This window comes from Marmota monax, unplaced genomic scaffold (genome assembly GCF_021218885.2).
Source record: "Marmota monax isolate L192 unplaced genomic scaffold, Marmota_monax_Labrador192_F-V1.1 WCK01_AAM20220418_F8-fsc00025, whole genome shotgun sequence".
NCBI lineage: Eukaryota > Metazoa > Chordata > Mammalia > Rodentia > Sciuridae > Marmota > Marmota monax.
Genome location: NW_026691950.1, coordinates 13,440,462 through 13,458,689, shown reverse-complemented (window position 1 = coordinate 13,458,689; position 18,228 = coordinate 13,440,462). Strand labels below are relative to the sequence as shown.

General features: G+C 43.5%; 1 protein-coding gene across 3 annotated transcripts in view; it reads right to left on the bottom strand.

The window, feature by feature from the left end:
* Positions 1-18,228, bottom strand: part of Cracd (capping protein inhibiting regulator of actin dynamics) — a 255,404-nt gene that overhangs the window by 16,452 nt on the left and 220,724 nt on the right. The window contains exons 4-7 of one of the 3 annotated variants that reach the window (XM_046465908.2): positions 15,340-15,475; positions 7,697-7,861; positions 5,292-5,360; positions 2,779-2,961 (exon numbers count right to left, since the gene is read on the bottom strand). In XM_046465908.2, coding sequence (XP_046321864.1) covers positions 2,779-2,961; positions 5,292-5,360; positions 7,697-7,861; positions 15,340-15,459 — 537 coding nt within the window. In that variant the 5' untranslated portion in view covers positions 15,460-15,475. Of the gene's footprint in view, positions 1-2,778; positions 2,962-5,291; positions 5,361-7,696; positions 7,862-13,207; positions 13,224-15,339; positions 15,476-18,228 lie in introns of those variants that run through there. The other 2 variants (XM_058586302.1, XM_046465982.2) reach the window with 2 other exon arrangements.

Here is an 18,228-nt window from a genome sequence, read left to right as displayed (position 1 = left end):
ACTGTGTCCAACATTTACTTTTATTACAGTAAATTGTTATAATTGTTGTTAATCTCTTACCTAATTTATAAATTAATCTCTTGTCTAATTTATAAACTGCATAATAGGGATGTATAAGAAACAACATGGCCTATGTAGTATCCAGAACTATTCGAGGCTTCAGGTCTCCATTAGGAATCTTGGAAGTTTCCTCAATGGATAGAATATGGAATAGTGTGAAGGTGAAATCAGGCAAGGGTCACACCAAGCAAGAGTAAACTGGGAGGGAAAAACTTCCTCTTTATGGTCTACCCTCTAGCCCTTCTATCATTTCCAAATTCCTTTTTCTTAATATAAATGAACACCAGGAAAATAGATAGCCCAAAAGTAGGAAGATGGGGACTGGGGATGTGGCTCAAGTGGTAGCGCGCTCGCCTAGCATGCGTGAGGCACTGGGTTCGATTCTCAGTGTTTCCACAGGGAGAACAGCAGCCGATTTGGATTCCAGAAAGATTAACTAAAGCGATTTCTACAGACCAAAAAGAAGATGATTTGGCTCAAATCCATAACAACTGATATCCAAAACTCCAGTTTGGCTATTCTTACATCTGCAACAGAACCAGGATGCTTTTTTCAATATCTATTTTATTATTGCCCTTTGCCATATCATGAAGTTCTATTTTGTTTTTTGAGCTCATACAGACCTAGGTTAATGTTTTGCTGATCAGTTCTATTTTTTGACTATAGAGTTTTTAAACATTGCAATGGAGATTTCACCTGTAAAAAGTTATAAGGCCTTTACTATAATGTTATGTGTTGTATGTATTATATTATGTGTGCACACTTGTGTTTTGTGTTATATGTTTGAATGTATGTATGTCCATATATCATATAAGGTGAGCGCTCATGATAAAATGGATCCAAATATTTTTTTTTCACGTGATTTATATGGTTTAATTTAAATTGGGTAAACAACTGTTGAGGATTGTTTTAATATGTAAACAAAAAAGAAGGTTAACAGATCTGTTTGTTTACTTTCACCTTTCCTTTTCATTATATTTAATAATTCTCTTAAAGATAATGTAAATTGTTAAGAAAATTGTTTTCTTTTAGTGCCTTCTGGAATGTTACATAATTTTTTCTTTAGCCATTATTGCCAGAATTCCTATCTTCATCCCAGTGCTGGTGAAGTCAAAGATAAAACCAATCTACAGCTTCTACAATAGCCATCACTGAACTGCTTGCAGAACTTGCCTGGACACATTGTGAGCTCACCTGTATGCATTGTGAACTATCTGTTGGTACAGCGAATTGTGGTAGTGCTGGAGTATTTTTGCTGATGGTGTCACCGGTGGTACAATTTTTCAAAGGAGCCCTCAATTGGCTTAATGTCATGGCATTTTGCATCCTCCTCTACTAGTGATGGTCTAAAATTTGGGGGCCAACAGAGGTGAGGCAAAGAACCTCACCCCCCCACAGGTGCAAAGGCCTATCCACAAGTATGGCTGTATGCTGGACCGGTAGTCAGTGACGGGTATGATCCAATTGCAGTGGTACCAACCTAAGACAGGAGGCTGACGCCTAGAGGTCAGTTCATCCGATGACGGGTAAGGACCATATGTTGAATTGGACTGCCTAACAGGCACGGTCCCTAAGCCACATGCTTGTTGTTTAAACAGAGAGGGGGAGATGTTGAGAGCCACAGCCAAAGGGGCCCCAGCAAACTTCCAGCTGCCAGCAAACTTCCAGCTGCTGGCTGATGATTGGCTCACAGCGGCCCCAGCAACATCTAGCTGATTGGCTCCTCGGCCCCAGCAACATCTAGCTGATTGGCTCCTCTGCGGTGATGCTCATTGGGCTGTTTCCCTGCCCTTTCAGACCACGGAGCTGCTCATTGGGGGACTTTTTTGGCTCCGCCCACGTGACCCAGCCAATCGGCCTCAAGAGCAGGAGGATTGTGGGAGGTGGAGAGAAGCTTGTGTGGGAGAGAGAGGCTTGTGGAAAGCCGGTGGTGGCAGTTGAGGCTCTGAGGGTTTTTCCTGAGAGGCTGTTTTGTTTGGCGTGTGTGGTTCTAAAAATAAAGTTAGTTTCTTTTGACAAGTGGCTCCTGATTGTGCCCAGCCAGACTGCGGCAGTAGCGCGCTCGCCTAGCATGCGTGAGGCACTGGGTTCGATTCTCAGCACCACATAAAAGTAAAATAAAAGATATTGTGTCCACCTAAAAATAAAAAATAAACATTAAAAAAAAGTAGGAAGATGAACAAAGAAAGAGATTTGGGTCAGGCATGTGGTGCTTGCCTATAATTCCAACTACTTGGGAGGTTGAGGTGGAGCAATGGCCAGTCTGAGGCTCAGTCTGGGCAATTTCATGAAATTTGTCTCACAATAAAAAATAAAAAAAGGCAGGGGATGTAGTGCAGTGGTAGAGCACCCCTGAATTCAATCCCTAGTATCTGCCTCCCCCAACATATACACACAAAAAGAATAAGAGAGATTTGAATTTCATTAATGTCCCCTGAAGCCCAGTGCTTAGAAGTCTACCCTAGTCAGACTAAAGGCCTTTTGGCTAGAAAGGCAAGCTCTCTACCCGTGACCTCCCCCTCCGAAGTCCACCAGCCTCATCTCAGAAAGGGCAGTGGAGACAGACCTGCAGATTCCCACATGCAGGTACACTCAAGTTCCCAATGTGCAGAGACCTAGATCCTTCTAGGGCTCCACCCCAACACCAATGCACTTGGCAGAATTAGTGCCCGGCAAGCAAGGGCACCTGTCAGGTCAGCCAGGACATGCTCTACGCACCCGGGCAAGCCGCCTGTGCTTCTTTGACACCCTCTGGTTTTTTGGCTTAACAGACAGTTTGTGCTTGGCAGCACTGTTGTCCAGGCGAGCGATGGCCAGGGGGATGGCATCGAGGTTGACACTTTCAATGGTGCCAGCAGAAGAGAAGTGTCTTTTTGGCCGAGACGGTTTAACTGGAGCAACCTACAGCACAGATTAAGATATAAGGTCAGTCTGGATCAGAATGCCTTGCAGGGAATCCAGCGACAGCAGCGCTCTATCTTGTGTCTGCCCAGCTTGGCCCAGGAAACACTGGCAAGCAGGAGGGCTGGGGTACAGTGAAATGAGCCCTAGTTTTGGAATCAAAGGACAGGATGCTATTTGTTCTGCCAATGGTGACTGTATTTACTTGTGAGGGTCATTTAATCTTTATATGACTAATTTTCCTACTCTGATTGATATGGGTAATAGTAAATGGAGAGCCAAAGCACCTGCAGCCTATTTTTGATAAACAGAATTTTACTGGTCCACAGCCATGCCCACTGTCTTTGACTGCTTTTGTGCTACAAAGGACAGCACAAAGGAGAGTCATGCTGTGTGGCTTAACGTCACAAGCCTAAAATGATTAGTGGTTGCTGGTTCCTGGACGAGATCACCTCTGTGCTAAGAACTCTTTAACTCTCAGACACTGTGTACATGTACACTGCTCCTATGTAGGACTTCAGTTCCTTCAAGGCAGGAAGGAATCTTTTTCATCTCTGTCCCAGTTCTTTTTCTGCTCAAGCAGAAAATCTCATTTGGTAAGTGATCAGTACATACTTGTTCAAGGAATGAAGGCAAAGTAAAGTATAATGTTCCCATCTAGGACTTGGCAAAAATGTTTTGACATAATCATTCCAAAGTCACAGAGTACTGAGTGTACCAAAAAGCTAAAAGAAAAAGGGCCCTAAATTAGGTGTGGTGGTCCATGCCCGTATTCCCATGTTCAAGGCCAGTCTCAGCAATTTAGCAAGGCCCTAAGCAACTTAGCAAGACTCTGTCTCAAAATAAAAAATAAAAAGGACCGGGCTCAACGTAGCTCAATGGTAAAGTGCCTCTGGGCTCAAAACCCAGTTACAAATAAAGAAATAAATAAAGAAGGAAAAAGGTTTCTGGTGGAAAAAAAATGTGGTGAAAATGTGCCTCTTGGGCAGGTGCAATTCTTCAAAGGATGAACTGCAGAACAGACTGCAGTTCTGGAATACAAATGCAACCACTAAAAAAAACCACTGTCTCAGATTACACATTTAGAAAGATCCGAGCTGCCGTGGCAACTGAACAAGAAGCCACACTAAATGAGAAGGTAGGAAGCCAGGCCTGTAACTGCAGAGAATTTAGATGGTGAGAAAGGGACTCCTGGGTATACAATGCCAACTTGCAGCAGGGGATGCTCACAGCCCCATCTGCCACAGTCGGCAGTTTGCACACACAAGGGCAGCCTGCCCTGGACTGGAAGGGACAGGGTTCATGTGTTTGTGCTTGTGCTGGCAGTGCAGAGTTGATGAGGTTTAGCTGAAGGGCCTGCTTTTTGTAATTACCCTCCATATTTATGCACAAAAGATAAAAGACCAAGCTAGCACCAGGAGCAAAATGGAAGCCCAGAGCATTATAAATTTATGACTAGAAGTACTGAAAAATAATTCCAGTACTTTGGCCTTTTAGCTTTCATTTATTTATGGCTATCTTTTTATAATAGGTATCAAATTCTGAGCTATTGTTGAGAAGAGACAAATTAAACATTTATTTCCATCCCCTATGAGATGCACGAGGAAAAGGAGTCAGAGCCAAAGTGACAGATTGAAGACAGAGATAAGCACTTGGAGTTGAGATTGAAGTGCCATGCTCTGTATCTAGTTATCCCAGCTGGGCTTCGTCATTGTCTTGGTGGTGGCACCATCTTGAGCCATTCCTTTTATGGGAATAAAAGGATCTTGGGAAGTGGCCTGGTTCCCTGTGCAGGTGAAAAGTCCTCGTCAGAGCACATCCGCTCCTACAGAAAGGTGCTCAGGAAAACGGTTCTAGACTCCCTAGACTCCTGTAGGTAAAGCTCTAAGTTTAAAAGAGACACCAAAACATTTAAAAAATATTATGTAAAAGTACAGAAAGGACAAGGTCAGCTCTTTTGTTTCTCACATCTCTAAGAGGACCGTTCCTTACAGACTTGGGTATCTCCACCTATTATAGAATAGCTTTTTCAGCAGATTAACAGTGTCTTGAAGGATGTGATACATTTAGAAAGACGACCAACTTGTAAGACCCCAGAGCATGCTGGGAGTGTGGCTATTTTTCAGAACAGGGTTCAGTTCCAGCAGTTGCATTGCCATGGAAACAGATGCACCAGCTTCTACCACTAGTTGCATGTTGAAGACATTTAAAGTAACATACAAAGGCGACAGTTAGGAATGGAAAATGAAGCAGTATATTTGGGGGGGGGTAGGAAGGAAAAATGGAAGTTCAAGTAAGGAAGCTCAACAAATAAGTTCAAATCCTATTACCTTCTCTTCCATCTCACTTCCAGCTCCAGGGAGATTCAGAGGACTCGGAGAACTTGGCGTATCACTGGACTGGAACAGTAGAGAGAGCGCTTGAGTCAAACGCAGGAACAGGAAGTTCTGGGCAAATAACTAGACACTGGCTGGGGCCTGGGCAGGGCTGCCTCCTCCCACACAGGGGTCAGCTGGCCTCAAAGAACCAGCACGAGTCACCGTGAGGACTTTGCTGACAAGGACTACCTGAAGTGCAGAGGGGCCACCATCCTCTTCCCGAGTTCAATGCACTCCCACCTGGGTAGTCCCCACCTCAGCTGTGTGTTTCTGTCCACTGGCTGAGAGAAGCTCTGGGCGGCTCATCAGCCACCTTACCTGGGAAACGGAGCTGCGTTACACACATGGCCTCCAACCTTGGAGCTCTCGCCTTTGCTGGCTCTCTTCCCCCCTTCACCTGTCAGATCTCTCCCCTCTAAGCAAGGATGCAAAGGGCAGGGCTGAGAAGGTGAAAGCCCAGGGAGGGGAACAAAACCACAGAAGGGAAGGAGAAGGGAAAGGCTGAAGACTCACACCCCGTGACCTAGGCACCCTCTGAGAGCACCCCAGTAGGTCGTTTGCATGTTTCAGACTAGTAGACCTGCTATGTCTTGTGGTGCTATTTTATACAAAAGGATTTGATCTTCCTTTCCAGTTTGCTATACCTAAGTCCATTCTTCACATCACACTTAGGAAAATCTTTAGAAAATACAAACCTGATTAAAACACTACTCTGCTTAACATTACTCAGAGGTTTCCTATTGCCTTCAAAACAGAATTCACCATTTCCCCACGGTCTACGCCACCTGGCGTCACCACCTCCTCCCTTCTATCCCAGTTGGGCCATCTGGCCTGCTTCCTCGTCCTCTTTTGGGGATGACTTCTTTTGGCCTGTCCTGGGCCTCTCTGTGCTGGGATAGTTTTCCATCTATCATTGCCTGGTCTGCTCTCAACTTCATATGCAGAGATGTATCCTGTCCCCCACCAAGTTATTCACTTTTGCGTTACTCTGTTTATTTTCTGTGTGGCCAACACTTTTCCCAATCTGAAATGATTATATTTATCTATTTGTTGACTTGTGTGACTCCCTTCTCATTAGGGTGTAAACTACTTAGAAGCAGCTCCTGGGCAAATCTTGCCCATCTCCATAACACCCACATCTAAGACAAGGTCTGCTGAACAAAGATCCTTTCTTCTTCTAAGGCCACGGCACCTTGCACTTATGAGGTCATTGGTAACAGAAGAAGCTGCTTCAGTCCTTACAAAATCTCTGCCTCAAGGTGGTGGCTATTGCTGTGACCCTGGCATTGGAGAGGCTGGGAGAGCAATCTCAGACCTACTGCAAGGGAAGGATCCATCCCTGCTTCATCCACCACCCCAAAGGGTGTCAACATGTGAGTGCCAGGGGTCATCAGGGCCAGGCAGAGATGAACAATGGGATGGACCAGCCTTCACTTCCCTTCCTTGCTTTCCTCTGCAAATCACTTGCATCTTTCTTAATATTCTCATCATATATTAGCTGATAAAAGGCATGAATTCTTTTGAGATGCCCATTTTAATAACATCTGCCACAACTTCATGTTCCTTGATAAACAGAACTGAAAAAAAATGTTTTTTCCTTTTTAAAAAAACCATATGAAGTCCCATCCCTCATTTAAGAATTTCCAATTCTGGTTACTGGTAGGACTTTTGCTTCTTCTTCCATAAGTTTTTTAAGGTCATCCTTTTTGCTGGTGGAAAAACTCTCAATTCAGGATATGCTCAAAGCACTACCTTAAAGTGTCAACAGACCAAATTTAGATAAGTCAGCACTGGAATATGACTTCCTACACTAGGGTGACTTCAAGCTGGCCTGTTGATGGATTCTAGCTCACTAAACCCCTTTAGTTTTCTTTTTTCATTTCCCTTTAAATCACCGTAACCTGACAAGTCATTATACAGTGCACCTAAACAGGCACTAGCTACGATCTTGGGGACACCCAGATGGGTGAGACCCACTTTATCCTCAAGAAAGTCAGTGTTTTGAGATGGAGAGAGGAATAGTTCCATGGACAGACATGGATGGGAGATATGGGTGTGGAAACAGTGGTGAAGACGCACAGCACACGTAGAGAGAAAATACACTCAGAAGTGAGGCCAGGGGAGTGTTCCCAGAAGAGGTGGGCACAACCTGAGCCTTGAAGGGTACTTGGAAGGCACTAGAAAGAGACCTCACGGGCACCAGGAAGTACCCTCCACCCCTGGGCTACTTATCAGAGAAGCTTCTCCCATCTTGTTCTCCCCACTGCAGACTGCAGGGTCATGAGGAGCCTGTGTTCACTGCCTAAAGTCCTGTGAATGGCTTAGGAGCCATCAAGTCTTCCACAGCAGAGACTTACTTTGTTCTCAGCGTCTGAGAGGATGATGTCCTGCTGAGTGACAATTTCCATGGGACTGGCCAGGAACAGGTCCTCTTCTGAGCTGGCCTCTCCACTGCCTGCCTTCTTCATGGGAATGGCATTGGGTGGCCGCTGCCCAAACTTGATATTCTTGCCCAATTGTCGCTGGAGAGGAACAAAAGAAAGACATTCTGAAGCAGTGAAGCAGTCCCAAAAACCACAACCAGGTTCCCCAGCATATCTAGGAAGCGCTGAGGCATACGCCTGAGCCCAGCTGCTTCCTAGACCCACTGCCATGCCAGGGAACCACAGGCAGTCCTAGAGAACATGCGAGTCTTCCAGTCCCTTTGACTCTCCCATCTTCAAACCGGGACTTTTTTCATCTAGCCACCTCTTTCATGGAAATGCCAACATTTTTCTAGGGTACAGGCACCATATTTCTGAACCAAACGTTGAAATATGTTTTTGATTTTGGACTTGTCTATAAATCTAGAAAGTCTTTTTTAAAAGTACAAAAATTATGCAGAAAACAGTTACATGAAATGTAGAAACTCTGGGGGAAATGAAAGCTCTTAAAGCAGGTACAACAAGGGAAATTTCCAGCCTCTTCTGGACACGTTCCCTGTGAAAATTATTCTTCTACCATCTTCACCTCTGGCACCCAGCTTGCAACCCCACGCCAGACCTCATGCTTAGGTCATGGTGGGTCACAGCCACGGTGAAGAAGGTCCCTGGGCCAGCAGGTCTTTCCCTGATCAATGTCGAGAGCATATAAGGGATGGGAACGGTCCAGACTTCTTTGCCTTGGAGTATTTACACATCACGAAATAGGAGAGAGACCAAGACTGAAGGAACCAGGAGGAGAAAAGGGTCAAGGAGGGGTGGACCACTAGTAGATGGTAGTTACAAGGAGAAGGGAAGACAAATTGTATTTGGAATTAGACAAGGGCCAGATTAGAAAAGAAAAGAAAAAAGTCTCTAGATGTTTCCCAGTGTCCCTGGGGTTGGGGGTAAAATTGCCCCCAGCTGAGAACCACTGCTCTAGATAGTAGGTTCTTGAGTTTCACAATCCTTATATGCCTCAAAAAAAATTCTCTGATATTTATCTTTAATCTGGCTAATGTTTAATCTCACAGACCAGCAAAGAACCTTAGCAATCACCTATTCAAAACTCTTTACTTAATTAATAAATAAATAAGTAAGTAAGTAAGTAAATAAATGCCAGATGTCCCACAGGGAGAGGCAACTGGCCCAAGCTTATGGGAAGAATAAGTAGCCCCAAAGGAATCAGAACCTGAGTCTTCTTAAATTACATTAAGGTTATTTTCATTGCACTTCATCAGCCCTCATAAATTTGACAATGTCCTTCCTGCTTGCAGGGGCAGTTATATAAAGAGATGATGCAGCATTTAAAATATTTGTCTGAAGTTCCCTTGAGGGAATTGCCCTCTCTCCCTTACTCAATGGTACCAAATCCACCCACGTTCGCCCAGCTCCCCCACCCCCAGCCTCGCCTAGTGAGCAGGAACACACAGACAGAGACGGGCCCCAGCCTCCCTTCCCCTCGCGCCCAAGGAACCCCCGCATGCCCAGGCAGGAGCGGCAAGGCAAGGGCGGGGATCTGGCCCGCAGGTGTTTCAGCCTGAGCAGGGCTCCCCAGCTCCAAGGGGAAGGAGCACACATCAAAAGCCTTGAGTTCAGCCAGGGACGGGCAGCTTGAGCAGCCTGAAGGGGTTGCGGGGAGGAGAAGGTTGAAAAAAAGGTGTTTTCCAAAAACAAGCCTAGCAGGAAAGGGCAGTTAGTGTCTACCCTAAGCAGGTCAGTAAGCAGGCACGTGAGGACAGCGATGGAGTCAGACAAGAGGACAGGGGGTTGCAAAGCCAGCGGCCAGCTGGGTTCTGCTGCCCAGGGGCAGAAGACTGGGGCAGGTTCCTGTGTCCTCCCAGGCTGGCCTTCCTAGTAGTGTTGGCCAAGAGCTAGGGGCTGTCCTAAACCCTGTGACCCTGGACACCTCCTGTGAGCAGGGTCTGCTGATTGCCAATGCTCCCAATTGCTGAGATGCATGTGTTTCTTTGTTTAATTGACATATACTAATTATATGCTCTTATGGAGTGTGATACTTTAATACATGTATACAGGGTGTGATGATTAGGTCAGGGTAACTGGCATATCCATGACCTCAAACACTTATACTTTCTTTGTGCTGAGAACAAAGTTCTGTTTTCTAGCTACTTTGAAATACACAATAAATTGTTAACTAATATTTCAGTACATGAATACAATGTATAATTAGGATAATTGATATATGCATCATCTCAAACATTTATCATTTCTTTGTTAGGAATATTCAAAATTCCCTTTTCTAGCTATTTTGAAACATACAGTAAATGATTGTTAATTCTAGTTACTCTACAGTGTGCTACAAAACACTAGAATTCATTTCTTCTCCTAACAGTAATGTACAAACCAACTGAGGTGAGGTTATTTCTTGTACTTATAATGGAAAGAATAATTCTTTATTGTAATTCTTGGCCTAATACTCTGATGCCATTTAATTGTGAATAAATATGCTGATATTTTAATTTTTAGAATACTCATGTTGGTTCATTAAGATGCTTATGAGGCAAAAAAAAAATGAGGCAAAATGTAATCACATTCTAGACTGAAATAACTGCAAAGTTGGGATGACTATTGTGGCCACAAAGGAAACAGGAAAGAGAACAGAAAGAAACAAATAAATGAATAAGAATAGGGACAAGGGGCTGGGGTTGTGGCTCAAAGGTAGAGCGCATGCGTGAGGTACTGGGTTCGATCCTCAGCACTACATAAACATAAAATAAAGATATTGTGTCTACCTATAACTTAAAAAAAAAAAAAACCAGGGACCATACAGTACCGGGGGCATGTTCACAAATGAGGTAGAGAATTCAAGAGGTGGGTTGAGGGAAAGGTGCTGGGGACAGAGGAAATGCATAGGGAAGAAGAGAGAGAAGGGCCCAGAGAGAGCTGAAGGACTGCTGGCAGTTCCAATAGCTAGGGGACCTGGGGGACAGAGAGAGAAAAGGAGGAAGGGGAAGAGGACAGGAGGGAATGACTCTGTGTGTGTGTGTGTGTGTGTCAAAAGGTTGATTTCTATCACAGATATGTTCATCCTGGCAAAAGAAAAACACTGCTGTTGCCTTTGGAAATGAAAATGTGCCTCTTGGTACAGGAACAGATTTGAAATCCCCCCAGAGAAAACAGATTCAGGCAAGTGGTTTGGGACCTTGGGGTGGGGCTGAGAAGCAGGAGAGGAATGGTAGCAGGGATCTGAGTAGGGCTAGTCTATGTGTCCAGACAAAGGACTGTCCTCACAGACATGTTCTGCAACTGTCAGGCACTAGAGGTCAGGGCAGGACTTAGGGTCCAGGGCTATGGCCATCGATCCTCGCACACCCAATGACCAGGAGCTCCCACCCACACGTCCTCCCTGCAGTTCCTCCTGCAAAGGTCTCCTTCAGCCTCCTCAAAGGAGACTGGGCAGTTGTGACATTTTGTGAAATGTACTGACAATTAAAAGGTAACTGCCAAAACCTATTGGGCAATCTCAGGTGTCACTTGAATTGAATATTTGGATAAACATGGCTTTTCTGTTACTCTAATTTGTGTGCTACTCATTGTCACGAGAGGAACTATGACATCAGTGAGCAGTCATCTCAATAAGATGAGGTGGTCTTAGGTTCAGAGACAAAACTACTGCTCTCCTCACTTTTTTTTTTTTAATACCCATGAACTGTCTTTATACACACTGCAGTTATTACTTGTGTCTATATTGAGTCTATTGCGGGGCTATGAATGGAGTTACTGTTGAGACCAGAATGTGAGCTAAGAGGAGCCATATTTTATTCATTCATATTGGGCCATTTTGTTGTAATATGGAATGCCAGAGAATGACGCTACAGGAATGCACATCCATATTCATGAGGTTTGTTCCTATGGTGAGGAAATGCCAAGCACATCATATTCTGTAGCTCTCTCGTTGCCAGTGTCTAGAATTCCCCAGATTTTTCATGGCCACTCTTCAGACCATAATTGTAAGAGTTAAGCAGAGGAACAATAAAGTTCCTGTCTTCTTGAGCAAACTACAGATACTTCCATTGTTAATGTGAATTTTTTTTAAAAAGGAAAGCATAACAATTTAAAAACAACTGCTCTTTAAAAGTGACTTTAGAAGTGGCTAAGTGCACGTGTTTATTCTTTGTGTCCTTGATAGCTGCATTAGTTGTCAAAATGCTCAAATGTATGATTTTTGGTATTTTTAAGTGAAATCCAGCTCAGTGGGAGATACTAGCTACTGAGGATGAAGGTTTCCCTCCTATGCCAAACAATCCATGATTCAATATTTCCTTGACAAAATTCTGGTATAATTGTATAAATCACCCACAGGCTTAAAATATGATACCCCTGACTTTTCTCATTGGCCGGGACATAACCTCATAGCCTGGTCTGATCTCAAGGAGGCACTCTCCCAATCCATGCTGCTGGAAAACTGTAAGTAGTGTCAAGGTCATTTAGTCCAAATGCCACAAAGTTTAACACGTATCTAGCCACCTTGCACAACAGCAGGTGAACAATGACTTCCTAAGGTGGGGCAGATCTTAAGAACCAGAAGGGTCCTTCACATTGTCCATCACAGGCTTCCCCCTTATCAAGGTGGGTGAAGTGAGCATCAGAGAGTTTAATGGCTTCTTTACAAGGCCACAGAGCCAGATGGTAGCCGAGGCCTGACACACTTTTTATTTCACCTAGATCCCTCCGTGGTTGACCTTGAACTTGTGATCCTCCTGCCTCAGCCTCCTGAATTGCTGGAACTACAGGCATGTACCACCATGCCTAGCTGTATTATTTTTATACTCAGAAAAAAAATTAGTTTTTCTTTTAAAAGGTTCAATAGTTTGCCACAAATTTTTTAGCAGGTGATAGGCTGGCTTTATTCAGGAAAGGACAGATTAATTTATGCTATATTCAGTTAGTCTGCACTGAGATGCTAACAGCTGCCCATCTACCATGACAGCTCTAGGTGAGATGACTGCTGTGGACACTGGAGGGCAGCCTTGCCAAATGCAGAAAGACAGATGCCCTTCTAGGAGTTTCCAAGGGTTTGAGGGCTGGGCAGTTTTTTAAGCTATGGAGAAAAAAAAAAATTTTTTTTTTTTGAAATGGCATTCCAGTAGAAATCTCATTTCAAAAGAATGTCTTAATATGGTGGCTAATCAGCTCATCAGGACATTTACTGTGTTATCCATCCCATACCTCTCTTTAAAAATAAACATACACATATACACAAAGACAATTCCAGACATGAAACATACATGCCTCTGACACGCTGAACTCTCTCATTCCATGCTGGAGTTTACGAGGGGGCGATCTTTTATGCTGCTTACTAAGCATTGACACCAGCATAATGTTGTCATGGAAAAATGCAAAGCATTCATGCAAGTTAATAAAGTTACTACTATTTCTACGACTTACCAGGAACATACTGCTTAGTCGACTGAAAAATAAAGCATAGTCTTTTGGGGGTGATACAGTCACATCTTAGGTTACTCCAAACTCACATTTGCTATGATCACGGTCCCCATTTCCCTCCTTGAAGAGCAAAAGCCTTTTGTATTTTCAAAAACCTCACTACCAAGCTGAAAGGAAGCTTGTGACTCCATGCAAGCAGAAGCAAAATTAGGCAGACCTTGTATGAGGAGATGTTATCAAAATGAGAGCACTCAAATCATTATTTTGCTTTATTCACATTTTTCTTCTTGTGTTAAAAGAACGGTCACTTCAGGAAAGTTAGTTATTCGATATTTTATTGATTAAACAGATCAGATTATTTAAAATCATGCTTATTGGTAACAAATCCTAAGCACTCACATATTTTTCACTAGGTTTCTATATTTTCAATACTACACAATTGCCTCATGGATTGTCGTGAACATTAAACTGGACAACATCTGCGGAGATGCCTACCATGATCTCTGGCATTTGGTAGCTTCTCCAGAAATACTGTATTGATGAATCTCAAGTATTGTCCAAAGTAGCAATATTAACATAGGTGACCACAGGTTTCATATTCCATCTCTTTTATCAAGAATGTAAATGGCAACTTTATGATATACTAAATATCTTAAGTATTGTCACAACCAGTTTTTGGAGTGGTGGTGGCATGTGGTATGTTACAGAGCACCTATCATTGAAGACAACAGGCTATTGTCTTTTTTCAAGAAATTCTAGAAAGTTTTTATATTTTACAAATATAGCTATTTCATACCCTGAATTCTGCACGTCATTCGTCTTAGAAAAGGAATATGATGAGCCAGGAGTTCAAAACCTATTCGAAATAATATTCTAGAAATCAAAAGACTAGAAGGGGGAGGGTCAAGGTTTTCCCTGGCCATGCCCATTCTCTCTTCTTCTCCAACCGATGGGAAGTGACAGCCTGCTTTGCCATCAGTCTACTAATCGGCTCATCAGAGCACAGCCAGCTAGAACCAGGAGTGGGAGCTGGTTGGGCACGCTGGGATATGAGGGACAGGCCTGGGCTGGCTCTGCGGGCAGGACTCTGGCCCTGGGCAGCAGTGGCCACAGGCATAAAGATCTAGGCATGCCTGGGTGTGGTTACAGGGTGTTGGCTATTCCGCATTCACCTTTGGCTGAGTGTGTATGGAATATGTGACCAAACACAGGTCACAAAATACAAAGCTCATGCTCAGGAGAACAAGAGCAGCTCAAGAAAACAAAATCTCCTTTTGGGTACAATGCTTCATCATATCAGTAGCCACTCAGGTCAGCTTTTCCTCTTTCCCTCCCCCTGTCCCTTATTCATTCACTCATTGTTGTAGACTTACAGACAGATGAGAATCCAGAGCCCTCTGTTCAAAATCTGGGTAGCCTCTAAGTGCTTCCATCTCAGAGAATGCTTGCTTTGGCACTGCTCTTGGGTATTTGGGGGCAAGGGAATTCTATCAAGAACTGGGGCAAACCTACCGCCATACCCTCAGTGTTTTTGGTCTTCTTTCTTACCCTGGATTCTCATTATTTTGATGGCATTTGGTAAAGGATCATTGTCTTTTCATTGCTAGGGAGTCACTCCCCGAGTCAATTTTTACGTAGGAAAACTGCCCCATCCTGCAGCATGAACAGGAGGGAGCCTGTGGTGTTCCTCTAAGAAAAGGTGGCTGGGGAGCCAGATTTACAAACACAGCAGAAAAAGTCTCATCAATCACTATCCACCAATAGAGACAGACAGTGAACATGTGCTATGTAGATTCCATTGGCAGGAATATGGGTTCATTTGGTCAGGAGATTTTTTTCCCATCCAAGCCCTGCAGATTCTCTTGGGTACTTGTTATTCTCATGTCCATTTTTTTTTTTAAGGAACAATTTGAGAGAAAAGGGGAGGGCAAGTCGTGCAGGTGGGTATGATGGTGATGTCTCATAGGGGCACAGGAAACTTCCAGAGAACTGAGTTAGGTTCAGGAAGGAATCTTACCAGGAGCGACCCTGAACCTCCCAATCCATCACTAAAGGATGAACTAGGGACTTGTCCACTTCCCTCCACAGCAGGACCCCTCCTCTGGCTCTGACCTTCCAGTCTTAAGCTGTCTTACCTGAAGAGTTTTGACTTTGCCCAGGATGTTGTCCTGTGACATTGCTTGAACTGTCTGCTCACTTTCTGCTCCCCCATCAGGGATAAAAATACTGTCATGGGAAAGCGCCCGGGTTCCCATAGAATAGTTGAAGGACCTGGAATGCAAATCATGTGCTTCATTTATTAGGATGATAAATTTCTTTTGGCAATTCAGTTTTCTGTTCTGACTTGAGGGGACTCCACCCATGTCCTCTGTCTCATTCAGAAATCGCTTCCAGCACTGTGACCCCTCCTGTTGGCGGTCAGCCAAGGGGCTAGATAGATGAAAATGTCCCCCAGGAATGGGAGAACATGGCTCTTACACAATCCTGGTTCAGAGCCATTCAGAGAGAACTCAAAGACTGTTAGTTATTTGCGGAGGATCCAGGGTAGAATTTACTGCAGAACTTTTAAATGGAAGAGCCTTTCCCAGCTGGGCTGTCATATCAGTTTTGTTCCAGGAAATCTTGCCAATCAGCATTTACTAAGAACATGCAGATCTAGAAGTGAGAGGCAAGAGTTTCTTTCATATTACAATCAAGTTGGAATAAAGATATGTACATCTAAAGCAAAGGCTTTGGAATAGAACCAGAGTTCCTGATAGGGAAAGTCAATGCTTGAGGATTTCAGAGAAGAGAGGAGGAATATGGATGGGGCTTTTATGACAGGCCTTATACATACTGAACACCTTACATGTGGTTAGCACCTGGCTGCTATGGTTTGTACATGGGGTGAACCCAAGTGTTTGTGCATTGGAAGCTTGGTTCCCAGTGTGGCAATGTTAAAAGACGGTAAAATCTTTAAGAGGTGGGGGCCTAGGTAATTGAGGCCGCTACCTTTGGAAGGAAATATGGGTGTTCTCGTGGGACCCTGGTTAGTTCTCACTAGAACTTTACAAAGAGCAAGCCCAGCCCCTCCTTGTGCTCTCAGGCTTCCTGCCTCACCATGTGAACTCTCCCTCTTGCACACATCCTGCTATGATGCCGTCCACCATGATGTGATATATCCAGAGAGCCTTTGCCAGAGCCAGCACCATGCTGTTTGGACTTTCAGGCTCCACAACTACGAGCTAAATAAATCTTATTATTTTTTTTGTTCTTATTTATAAGAATTTATTTTTATAATGCTAAGCAATAAATCTTATTTTTTATAGGTTACTCAGCCTCAGGTATATCATTATAGTAATGGGCAATGGAGCTGGGGGTGTAGCTCAGTGATAGTGTGCTTAGCATGCATGAGGCCCTGGGTTCAATTTCCAACACCCCTCCTTCAAAAAGAAAGGAAGAAAGAAAGAAAAAAAGAAAAAAGAAGAACAAGAAAATGGACTAATACTCCAGCTCTTTAGTGTAAAGGTTGGACTTTGAGGAAGTCCAGACTTCCATCTGCCATGAGGTATGAGCAGTGTGAAATGCAGGATGAGGAAGCTGCAGAAGCAAACTCCTTACTTGATCTTAGAAACTAACTTGTCTCTGAAAAAGAACACCTACCAACTCTCCCAGTTCCTCAGGGCAGGGAGAGAGATTCACCCTCCCTTTGGCAAGACAGCACATTTCCCAATGCCAGGCAACATGGTGGCACTCGGGAAGCAGCAGAGGGCAGTGAGAGCATCACTTCTCCCTCCCCATCCCCAGAAAGGGACCTCAACTGGAGGTTTTCTCAGTGAAGGAGTGCATGAGAATGCAGCCTTCCTGCAGATCCCTCGTGCTAATTTCGAAGTGCAGTGTGCAGGATCCCTGGGCAGCTGTACAGTCTAGACTGAGCTGGGAAGACTGGTTATAAAATTATATCATTTAATTTACCAAATTACGGGAAGTATGGCAAAGAGCATTTGAGGTGTGTGACATTAGGCAATAACACCACCAACTAAGCAACTAACCAACCAACCAAACAAACAAACAACAAATGAATCAGCCTTCAGTTTGATTTCATTTGTGCATTTGATTTCACTCTGTGCACTGAGGTTTAATTTCATTATCTCATTAATTCCTTATCACCACAATCTTGTTAGAGATGAAACATACAGTTGTGTGTGCAGTATATACCATTGCCAGGCTAAGTTCCACTCTAGCTTCTAAATCAATTGTGACTGTGTCATGAAGTTTATCACCCTTGCTTCTATTATTTTTTTCCAGGTAGGCTAAGAATTTTTTGCTGCTCTTCTGTGTGACCCTCAAATGTTCTTTGTTACCAGTCAGGATTCACTGTTTGCCCATCCCCCAGTTACAGATGATTACATTGAAAACAAGAAAAAAATATTAATAATATTGGTTGTAATAATTATAACAATAGAGGTAGTTACAATGTTAAGAATTAATTCTAGCTAAATTTTATTGGGCACTTAAGATACCCCTTAAATGTGTTAGCCTATTAGTGTAATATCTAAATCTTTAATGTATAAAATTTAAATCTTGGGTGGTATATACTATAATTAAGTCTATTTTATAAATGGGAAATTAATACTTAAAGACAGTAACTTGCCATAAATAAAGGGACTGTCCATATGTGAATCTGACCCTGGCCTCTGTACCCTAAGTCAGCTTGTCTGTTTTAACAGCAATAACCCCATACTTAGCTTCCAAATGAGTCTTGATAGCTTTAGTTTTTCAAATTTGATATTTGGGTCTTTTATCCCAAGAAGGCTATTCTTGTCCCTTTGCTTTACTATATAAGTCCTCTCTCTCTCTCTCTCCTCTCTCTTTCCTATGCTCCTGAGACGAATTTTGTGATGGCATTAGATACATAGATAAATTTTGGGTTAACCAATGTCTTCACAATATTAAATCTTTTAATCCATGAACATGGGCTACCTCTTATTTTTGGAGGGGGTACCAAGGATTGAACTCAGGAGCACTTGACCACTGAGCCAAAT